At 39.6% G+C, this 11,387-nt stretch overlaps 1 protein-coding gene across 1 annotated transcript in view; it reads right to left on the bottom strand.

The window, feature by feature from the left end:
* HEATR1 (HEAT repeat containing 1) overlaps positions 1-4,175 on the bottom strand; it is a 48,041-nt gene extending 43,866 nt beyond the window's left edge. Inside the window, exons 1-4 of the mRNA XM_065893765.1 lie at positions 4,093-4,175; positions 3,617-3,777; positions 2,828-3,044; positions 840-981 (exon numbers count right to left, since the gene is read on the bottom strand). Of these exons, the coding sequence (XP_065749837.1) occupies positions 840-981; positions 2,828-3,044; positions 3,617-3,758 (501 nt within the window). The 5' untranslated portion in view covers positions 3,759-3,777; positions 4,093-4,175. The remainder of the gene's footprint in view (positions 1-839; positions 982-2,827; positions 3,045-3,616; positions 3,778-4,092) is intronic.
* Positions 4,176-11,387: the final 7,212 nt, after the last annotated feature.

Below are 11,387 nucleotides of genomic sequence, written 5' to 3'. Positions count from 1 at the left end.
ATTCAAACACTTAAATTTTTCTTCTAATTAAAAATTCCCATTCCCTTTCTTTTTACTAATTCTGACCATGGACCTCCTGTCATCACCCATCAAGTTAACTCATTCCACAGGCCCAGCCTGTTAACCTACTTTCATCTCCATTTGCCCTCCTGCTGGCCTGAATCGCCATGCTCAACATTCAGTAAAACTCTTGCTAACAACATACATTTACTTTCCTCTACTATAGATGCAAACAAAGTGATAATGGCAAGTCAGTTGTTTTACTACAAAATCATGCTATCTGATCTTAGCCAGAGCTATCCTGTAAGACAACCATCCTATTATTCATCTATAAATTAATTTTCTAGCATCTTCTTCACAACTTTAATAATTTCCAAAGTCCTTCAAGTTATCCTTATCCCTTTAATTTTTGTAAGTATTTTATGCATTTCTTCACCTCTAACTTGTTTTAAGCTTCTCAGTTCCAAAATTTAAAATGCCAGACAGCACGGTATAGTGGAAAGACAAGCTTTATAATCAGATCTGGATTCAAATCCCAACTCTGCCACTTCAGAGTTACATGAACTTTGGCAAGTAACTTAATTCTCTGAACCTGTCCTCATCTGTAAAAACAGAATTTTGTGAGAATCCAAGATAATACAAATTGCCTATCCTGATATCAGGTACTAAATGAAAGCCAGCTATTATTCATAACAGTTTCAACTGGAAGTTAGGAAATAAAAGTGATGGAGGTAATACTTGGTCTACTCTCAGGAGCACCAAAGACTTAATTTTTTCCAAATTATACCTTTAATGAAGGTTTGCAATGATTATAGATACATGTCATTCAACAATCATACCTTAACTGGCAATAACCAGAACCACTTGTGCTTTGAATTATTAATTTTTAGAAGCTGTATAACCCGCACAAATATTCTTGTCTCGTGGTATGGGAGAACACAGGCAATGAGGCTATCCTGATTATAAAGATGGATATGGAACCTGGGGAAAAAAAGCAAACAATTCTGACACAAAACTTACAAGCGTGTATTTCCTTACGTGTCCAAACGGTGTATCAGTGAGCTAAACCCACTTAAAGCAACCATACAACTATAAGCAAGGTATAGCTCACTTAAAGCATAGGCATGAAAGTACTCAACAGGGTTTGCCAATTCTCATGCAGTAGCATTTTAAAATATTCACTATCAAAATTGACATCCATTCACTGTCTCTCAACTTTTTTTAAAAATCCATTATTACATTAACGTGACTTTGGGATCACTGCAGTCAAACCAACAGAAAACCAAACTGGTCAAGTAGGCAGCAACACTCAGCTTCTCTCCATGCTCCAAAGTTCACCTTCCACAGCTTAGTTTCCTCACCTCACCTAACTATCATAATCCTAAAACCAGAAGACTAATTATAAAGAAAATCATATTATCTTCTCTGAATAAAACAAAAAGATCAAATTACAACCATATTTAATTTGTACATGAACTTTACAAAACTTGGTATTGGTCACGCCACCCTAATAACATAAAACAGATTTATTAACTCTGTCAGATCCATTACATCCTGTCTAGTCTTTAAGATCTAACTCAAATGCATTCTTTTTCAAGATGCTTTTCTTAATTCTCCCAGCCAAGTGATCCCTCTTACATCTGTCTAAACTCTCCTATCCTTTCACCTGTACCTTTCTTACAGCACCACACCCCTTGCCTTTTATTAGTTCTATAATATGGCTTTAGTACTAGCCAAGACATCACTTTCTCCATGAAGCTTTCCTCAACTACTTCAGGCAGCACCACATGCCCCAAACTTTGTATACACCCTTATTGCAGCATTTCTTTCAAAAGAGTAAGAAAGGGCAGCCTATTCATCCTTGTATTGAACTTACTGTTTGCTAAATAAATAAGTTACCTGAATTAATAAATGCAAAACCAAACGTAAAAAGTACTCCTTACAGTAACGATCTATTTGGGGTAAATTAAATGCTAGAAGACAGAGGGAAATAGTACAGGTTTGATTTTTTTTTTTTTGGTCTGATGAATCTAATGAAACGATAATGAGAAGACCCAGGTTACACTTGTTTTCTCAATGATTCACTGGCTTCCCTTACCCCCATGTCTCTAATTAATGAAGTGGAAGCCTTTCTACTTTTAAAACACACATAGGAGAAAAAATTAAAATGTGTCAACTATGATATAATACCAATGTAATACAAATAAATGAGAAAATAAACTGAATAAACTTACTGAGACAATTTCCAAAGTAAAGATCAGACCTTGGAAACAAAATTTGCATCTCTGCTTACCAGTCATGTAACTCAGCCTACTTAACTCTTCTACACCTGTCTTCTCAACTGTAAAATGGGGATAAGAGAAGCATCTCCCCACAGGAATGTCGTGAGCGCTGAGATAATGCACACAAAGTGCTTACCAGAAGGCCTGGTGTACAAATGTTCAATACATATTAACTATTATTGTTTTTCTTAAGTTATGGTATTTTAGAGAATACTCTTACCCTGTTCCCAAACCTTTTTTTTTTGTTGTTATTTTGGCAAGAAGTTTAATAACATACTTTGCCCCAAATATGCAGTAACAATTTGTAACGGCAAACTGACACAAGCCCCTCAGAACTAATGAGGCTAGACTATTTACTCAAGATCTTCAGTAGTTCTACTTCTCAGTATCAACAGAAATGAGTTCAACAGTAAAAGGGCATGCTTACCTCACCCAATACAAATTGTGTTAATCTCTTAATACACCTGATTTTTCAACTTTAAACTTTAAATTTAAAAAGATCAATGTTATTAGTCCATAATTATTTCCGTAATTCCATTTGCTACCTGTGGATCAACCACTCCAGACACTTCTGTGCCGGCTTCAGCAGGAAGTAAGGAGATAGGTGGATAAGAAATAATGAAATGTTTTCATCCAGCTGTTTGTTCACTGCCTTGGTCTGAACGCTCCGCTCCAAGGTTTTTGCTAGCTGGCTGAACAACGGTGCTTCAAAACGCTCAAAGGAAGGATCGATACCAAGCAGCTCTTCCAGGCCAGTGCATCCTAGGAAAAGGCCACTTTATTTAACAATTCTTTGCGAGCAAACTCATCTCACTCCTCTTTTACAGTGTTACTTTCGCCTAAAACTCTCTAAATTCTTTTAGCATATGTAATCTGTAATACAGTCTCAAACATAGATTTCTAGTTTCCAACATAGAGAATAAATCTCATCTCACCAACTAGGAGAACAGAAAGTACCTTCTGGCAGGGGGCCTTTTTTCTTTTTTCAATACAATACAATTTCAATACAATAATTAGGCCAGTCCTAGGAAGGCTCCTCCCCAACCCTCCAGCCACAGCCTCCCCCCTCTTTTGACTGTTCCTCCTTTCTACAGCTTAGACGACCCCCCAACCTTGTTTATCACCTGTGACATTCAGATGCCGCTGCCTATATACATTTCACGCATCTAGCGCATGGCTTTTTGTTATTCTCTTTCCCCTTAACAACGTAAATGAGGTTAGCAAGTTAGAAACCGCTAAGGAAGAGGGCGGGTCAGAAAAGAAAACAAGAAAATACACCAACATCCAGGAAACACACGCTTCCCAGAGCTTTCCTAAGTTAAAGGGTAGCTCACCAATGGCAAAGGCGGTGTCCCTGTCGATGGTGGCCGCTTCCTTGGGGTCAAACAACAAAGAGGCAACTTCATCTCTAGATAAGAGGCTGGGATCACTTTGAGGGAGGGCGAGTCGTTGGAGCTGCTGAGCTAAGGACGTCATCTTTCAGGCCAGCGGATTTCTAAACACACAGGCTAAGAAACATAACCCCGTGAGAAGCCTCTACAAAATTAAGAAGGTGGCTTAACAGTAAGCAGCAAATGTCTCACGTACAAGCAACTTTCCTCCGTACTCAAGGCGGTCGCGGGCACATCACTTGCTGCCCAGGGACTCGCGGACGCCGGAGGTGCAAACACTAAAGCAACAGCGTTAACAGCTAATTACAGCCCCGGGGGCCGCGCCGAACGTTTCTCAGCCACGACTCCGCGGAGACTCGAAAACCCGCGGGCACCTTACGCTCCCCTGTATACCACTCCGACCCACAGCTCCTGCTCACCCGGAGCTCGACTTGGGGCAGGACTCAGAGGCCAACGAATCTTCACAGCAGGTCCCACGTGGTACCAATAAGTCCAGCTCTCGCCCGGAAACGTGGACCACTCCTCGGGCGAACTTCCGGTTTCAGGCACTACGGCAAGTGAAGAGGTACAAGCTTGCCGGAATGAGAAAAGACGACTCCGCCCCCAAGCGGTGAAGCCCCGCCCCTCCGCTGCCCGGGACTTCAGGCTCAGGATCTGCGGTCCGCTAGCTGGGAGCTAGTGGTTGGTTCGTTTTTGGCTTGTGGCTGGAAGTTTCAGTTTCTGGGCGGGCCTTTTGTGTGCTTTAAGGTTCTGTAACCGGAATCATTCATTCAACATATACGTATCCAGCTTTTACTAGGTACCGGCAGCATCGCGCAGTGATGTCACAGCCCGGGTTCATATACCCACGCTAACGCCTTTGGGTGGTGTGAGCTACACCGAATTCTCATCTCTCTGTTTCTTACCTCCTCTATAAAACGAAAAGAAGCTACGAATTTCAGGCGATGAGCTACTGATCGCGGTGCGAGCCGCTCCGCACATTCTGGACACACCCTTCTAGGGGCTTGGGGGCCGTCCCTTCCTCCACTTTGCATTCTTGGAGGCCACGCATTGTTTTTTGTTTGTTGGTTGGTTGGTTTAAACTAAGCCTGGTGAGAAGTAATTTACAAATGAAATCACACACTTCACTTTAGCAATTCGATGAGTTTTAACAAAAGAATAAGCAGGTAACACTATCTCCCCATTCAAGACATAGAAAGTTTCCATCGCCCCTAAAAAGTTCCCTCTTGCCCCTTTGCTGTGATGCCCACCCCACTGCCGGCCTCAGATAACCATTGGTCTTCTTGGTGTCACTATAGATTGGTGTTGCTGACGACTGTCCCATATGGATATACAACAATCTGTTCCCAAAGCAGCAGTATGTGCCCAAATGGAGTGAACTGGCCTCTCCAAGAAGCTGCACAGGACACAGGAGTGAAATTGGATATCCTACCTATCTTTTTTGGATGCATTCGTTGCTCTTAGGATGTGGAGCTCTTCGATGCCAGGGTGTCAGTATTCCTCCTTGGAGACTGTTGGAAACAGAGTTACAGTTTGAGGGGCTCACTTCTATACTCCGTGCTGATCTCTCCCTTTTGTGAACACAATCTTCCGTTGTGCTTTGCTTTAACAGCATTTAAAACAACCAAAAAAATCTTTTCAGTTATTTCTACAGAGTTAATAACCTCCTTTTGCATGGGGTGTTGATTGCCTTGTAGTGTGGTTTTTCAAGTTCTGGTGGTATCTCTTTCATCCTTAACAACAGATCTCTCAAAGGAATTTTTTTTTTCTTTACAAAAGCAGTCAGTTTGGGGAGAAGTGAAAGTAGTGAGAAATGAAAATCAGGCCTATTTTTATCCACAAAGACATATTTGGTTTTTTGCCTAAAAAAAAAAAATCCTCATATTTTTAAAAGCTTCATCAAAGTGAAAATAAATGGAAAGTTACCGCAAGTATTTGGTTCAACCACTTTTATGTCAGTTCCAATGGTGTATGGTACCGTGTGAATTTTACTTTAGAAGCAAACTAGCAGGGCTTCCCTGGTGGCACAGTGGTTAAGAATCCGCCTGCCAATGCAGGGGACACGGGCCCGAGCCCTGGTCAGGGAAGATCCCGTGTGCCACGGAGCAACTGAGCCCGTGCGTCACAACTACTGAGCCTGTGCTCTAGAGCCCGCGAGCCACAACTTCTGAGCCCACGTTCCACAACTACTGAAGCCTGCATGCCTAGAGCCCATGCTCTGCAACAAGAGAAGCCACCGCAATGAGAAGCCCACGCACCGCAACAAAGAGTAGCCCCACTCGCCGCAACTAGAGAAAGCCCACGCACAGCAACGAAGACCCAACACAGCCAAAAGTAAATAAATATATATTTTTAAAAAGAAGTAAACTAGCAAAGAAAAAGAACAAGTCAGAGATCCATAAACGTAATATTCATTTCAAAAAGCTTTGATTTAAAAAAATATGCCGTGATCTTGAGTTACATCTTTTTCTCCAGAATTTCTCTAGAATTCTCATCTAATTTCTCCAGAATTTAAAAAGAATTCTTTTGATATATTCCTAATTGTTTTCTGATTATTACCACCTCAGTTTTTGTGATTATAAGCCTGTCTCCTGGTTTGATTATTCAGCCGAGGACCAGAGCAAGTGTCCTTTCTCAGTTGTTATTTGAATTTAAAATATTGGTTATAGATCATCTGTAGCTCTGCAATTCCTCCTATCTTATAATCCTTTTAATGCCTTGTGCCATTTTACATTCATTAAATCCAAAATTTTAGCCGTAGTGATACATATTTCTTTTTTTTCTTTTTTGCGGTACGCGGGCCTCTTGTGGCTTCTCCCGTTGCGGAGCACAGGCTCCGGACGCGCAGGCTCAGTGGCCATGGCTCACGGGCCCAGCCGTTCCGCGGCATGTGGGATCTTCCCGGACCGGGGCACGAACCCGCGTCCCCTGCATCGGCAGGCGGACTCTCAACCATTGCGCCACCAGGGAAGCCCGTGATACATATTTCTTGATGCAAGTGTAAACATTGTTTTCAGAGACGGTATTTTAACCATGCATTCTTACATCTTATGGGGGATGTCATATGGCAGAGTGATGATTCTACTCCTTATTTCAGTCACTCTTCATAGCAAGGACTCTACCCCCAAAAAGCAAATTCATAAGTGATTTGAATGAATGAGTTCTTTTTAAAAGGATTTTTAAAAAGGACTTTTAAAAAGCCCTTCCTCACCCCACTCCCCTTTAATCCAGAGCATGGATACTTTGATTCATTCCATGTGTACTTTATACCAGGCTAGGCATATGGTGGTGAACAAGACAGGTAAGTTCTCTACTTTTGCGGAGCTTACACCCCACCAGGAAGAGACAGATAAAAGGCAAACAGGTAAATCAGAAAACCATCAGGCAATGTAATAAGGGGTCTGATGACAATAATACAAAGCCATATGATAGGGGTCACAGAGGGAGGGCATCGTTAGTCTGAGTGGTTGGAGAAGTACCCTCTGAGGAGGGAATACTTATGCTAAGACTTGAGTGACACTTCTTGATAAAGTGGAGATATCTCCAATCACATTTACTCCATTTACTCCAATCACAAGAGGGCTAATTTCTGCCCATCAAATACACCATGCTTGTATTTTCCTCATGTCACTTACGGCTACCTGAAATGATCTGATTTGTTTGCATATCTATTTATTTCTTGTATCCCCTCACTAGAATACTGTCTCCATATAGGCTGGCATGGAGCCTGCCCCTATGATATTGGAGCCAGGGCAAGGATACAGAGGGGCACACACCTGTCAGTCTAAATACTTAAGAGTTATAAATCAACCTCACACACGGTTACCTCGGATATGTTATAACCTCCGATTTTGACAAGTAAACAATTATAATGATAACATGAAAATGTTTTCATACGGCTGAAAGACAGCAAAATACAAAAGATGGCAGCATTTAATTACCATTGTAACTGTCTGGGTACAATATTGATTGGCTGATGATTGTGGATGAGTAATAAAGATATGTAGAGCTAATACATATCCTATATATTTAGCCCATAAAATTTTGCCTTCATTTCAGCAAAGTTACCAATTACGTTGTTTAATCCAGACTTGCATTATTTGCGTTCTATTGGCAAAAATGATAAAAGAGATTAAAAAATAAAATTTAATTACATTCAAAGTGCACAAAATTTGAATATATTTTCAAAAAATATAAATTATGTAAAAATAAATACATTATATTTATTTTTTACTTGTTTTCAAGAGAATTATCTTCAAGAACGCAAAAGTACAGATTATAATGAGAACATTTTAAATAAAATTAAATTAAGTTAAAGGTTTTTTTTTAATTTTTTGGAAAATTTTATAACCTTATTTCAATAAAATGTTTTCATAAAAAATTATTCACAAGTTTATTAATCCATGTCTTTCTAGTTGCCAGTGTAAAGAATCAGTATCACCCTTCATTCATGTTATATCTATATCTACCTATTTTTAAATGTAAGAGTTCTATGAATTCTTTAATGTGGTTAAAGGATCCTCAGCTACCACATCCAATTTTTGAGAACATGTAGTACAGTAATTCCTGAGTACCTCCAGAACCATAAATTGGAAAACAAAAGGAAACAAGATGGGCTTCCCTGGTGGCGCAGTGGTTGACAGTCCGCCTGCCGATGCAGGGGACATGGGTTCGTGCCCCTGTCCGGGAAGATCCCACGTGCCGCGGAGTGGCTGGGCCCATGAGCCATGGCCGCTGAGCCTGCGCGTCCGGAGCCTCTGCTCCGCAACGGGAGAGGCCCGCTTACCGCAAAAAAAAAAAAAAAAAAAAGGAAACAAGAAATTACATGTTTGGAACTACTTAGGAATAATACTTTACTATGCAAAAATGTAATGTGTACATGCAGTCTGAAAGGAAGATTGTGACAAGTTCATCAATTTATCCTTTCTCTTATCTAAGCACTTCCAGATTCAAATCTTCCCCCTACTCTGAAGCAGTGTCCAGAAACAGTACAATCCACAAACCAGAACATTCAAACAGGCTTTTTTCTTTTATTTGAGGACACAGGTTAAGAGACCTGTTTCCCTGAAATTTAAATACAAAAATCAGAGACTGGAGATTCAGAGTTATAGGATGTGCAGACCTAAGTGGCAGTTTTTGAGGGACAGGCTTCTACATTAAAAAAAAAATTATTTCTTATGTATTTGTGATATCCATGCTCAGACCTTATGCTGGTCCAAGGATGGTGTTGAAGACAGGGCTTCCTCAAGTTTATGGCTGAATCCCTGCTACACAGTAAAGTGCATGGTATATGGCTGACAATAAATATTTATGAGCTGAACAAATGAATGAATGAATGTAAATGTGTGTAAGCTCTATCTGTATCTCCTTCCTGTTCAAGAAATATGTATCAGAATGCAAGTAAGAGTAGCATTGTTACTATTGTTACTATTGTTCTAACTATAATAAAAGTAAATCATTCAGAAAATTCAAAATTGTATTTTTAGCAGATTATTTGTATCATATATTACAACTGATGGCATACTGTCTCCTTGAAAATGTATCTATTGATGACAAACCAAGTAAGATGTACCTAATTAGCACTGTAAATGCAGCATGTGAAATCTACATTTTAGTCAAGTGCCAACAAATACATGACTAGTTCAATGACTGAGAAGTTAAGAATTTGTTTCTTCATGTTGCATCCCAAACAAAGTAATCTACATTATTATGAGGTTGAGCACTGTGGTCTTGCCACCCAAAATTGCAATGATTTTTCTGGTTATTTTGAAAGCCATTGGTAGGGAGCTGGGAGTTGAAAGAAATGGCTTGGAAATCAACCAGAGCAACTGGTATAATTTCAGGAACCAGCAGATGGCACCAGAGCATCTTCCTGACCCCGGAGTGCATTCAGCTATACCTCCAGGTACCTTCTGTGGAGCAGCAGTTTTCTAACTTTTAAAATTTGAAAATGATGTACAATCATATAAAAATTGGTTAATTAACTCTTCCATATATTATAACATGTAATAAAAATAATGTTTTTCAACATTATTTTAGAGAACCACGGGACTTTAAAATGTTTATATTTTCTTAGCTAATGAGAAGCATTCAAAGTCATCTGTTTGATAAGTACACTAAACGGTAGGTGTGGGTAGCCTGAATCCACCTCCCGCCCCTGCCCCAGGCCCATCCTAACTTAAATTCCATTGAATATTTGCCACTGGAAAGATTTTTTTTGTTTAGGGTAATGGTGAAGTAGAGAACCAAGAAAGCCAGCAAAGTGGAATTAATAGGGTTATCAGAAAATCCAGGAAACTTTGGGTGGTGCTGGTGGGGGAAGGACTTGGCTCTGTGTGAGCTGGATTTCAAGAAGAATGTGGGGCAGAGAGAGGAGTTTTGGGGATAAATTGAAGAGCAGTTCCCTGTGTGAGATGATATTAGATAGACAAGAAGTAAATAGAAAAAATAAAAATCTTTTGTTTTGTGTTACATTTGGATTCTTCCTTTGGTATTTTTAAAAGAATTCTATGAAGATTTCAATTTATTTTCAGTTCAATTTGGGATCCAGACTAATATTTCTTGTAGTGTAACTCTATGTTGTAGCCAGTTTCACGACCCATTTTATGGAATTATTTAAGTATTGTAAATAAAGTGACAAAAATACCATTATTTCCTAGTGACATGATTATATACCTAGAAAAGTCAAGGGTTCAGTTCTAAAAACAACTGGATATAGTATGGAATATGGGAAGCCAGATCAGTGCAAGTATATACACACAGACGCACAGGCACACATGTGGCGTCACGAACATTTTATCTGTAATTGTAGAAAAACAAATTGACAAAATAAAGGTCAATTTCTGGGCTTCCCTGGTGGTGCAGTGGTTGGGAATTTGCCTGCTAATGCAGGGAACATGGGTTCGAGCCCTGGTCTGGGAAGATCCCACATGCCGCAGAGCAACTGGGTCCGTGAGCCACAACTGCTGAGCCTGCGCGTCTGGAGCCTGTGCTCCGCAACAAGAGAGGCCGCGATAGTGGGAGGCCCGCGCACCGCAATGAAGAGTGGCCCCCGCTTGCCACAACTAGAGAAAGCCCTCACACAGAAACGAAGACCCAACACAGCAAAAATAAATAAATTAATTAATAAACTCCTACCCCCAACATCTTCTAAAAAAATAAAAAAAATAAAGGTCAATTTCCAATAGCAAACACATACACAGAAGTACCTGAGAGAAAACTTATATTCACAAGATCTTTGTGAAGAAACTATAAAAACCTTTAGAAATTAAAATGAAAGATTTGAATGAGTGGTGAAGATTGATAGCTATATTATGCTCCTGGATAGGAAGACAAATATTATATAAAATTTCTGTGGGCCATCCTCAAGTTAATTTCCATATTTAATTCAGTCTTAAGAAAAATCCCAGAATGGTTTTTTAAATTTGACAAAATGCCTCTTAAATGGATATAAAAGAATAACAGAATAAAATTTAAAATTCTCAGAGGAACACTTAATGGAAAAGTATAATAGGGAAGATTAGCATTATCACATATTAAAAATATATGACAAAGCACCTGTCAGTAAAAGAGCATAGCTCTGGGGCAAAATTAGACAAATAGATCCCCAGTACCCAAGAGGTGATCCAGAAATAAACTCCAATTTAAGTGCGTGTTTAAAATAGTACAATGTAAATATCAACAACAATCAGGGAAGAAAATTTTCACTAATTAA

Source organism: Phocoena phocoena, chromosome 16 (assembly GCF_963924675.1).
Source record: "Phocoena phocoena chromosome 16, mPhoPho1.1, whole genome shotgun sequence".
NCBI classification, from domain to species: Eukaryota; Metazoa; Chordata; class Mammalia; order Artiodactyla; family Phocoenidae; genus Phocoena; species Phocoena phocoena.
The sequence above is the reverse complement of the archived record's forward strand: the minus strand, read 5'-3'. Positions and strand labels throughout refer to the sequence as shown.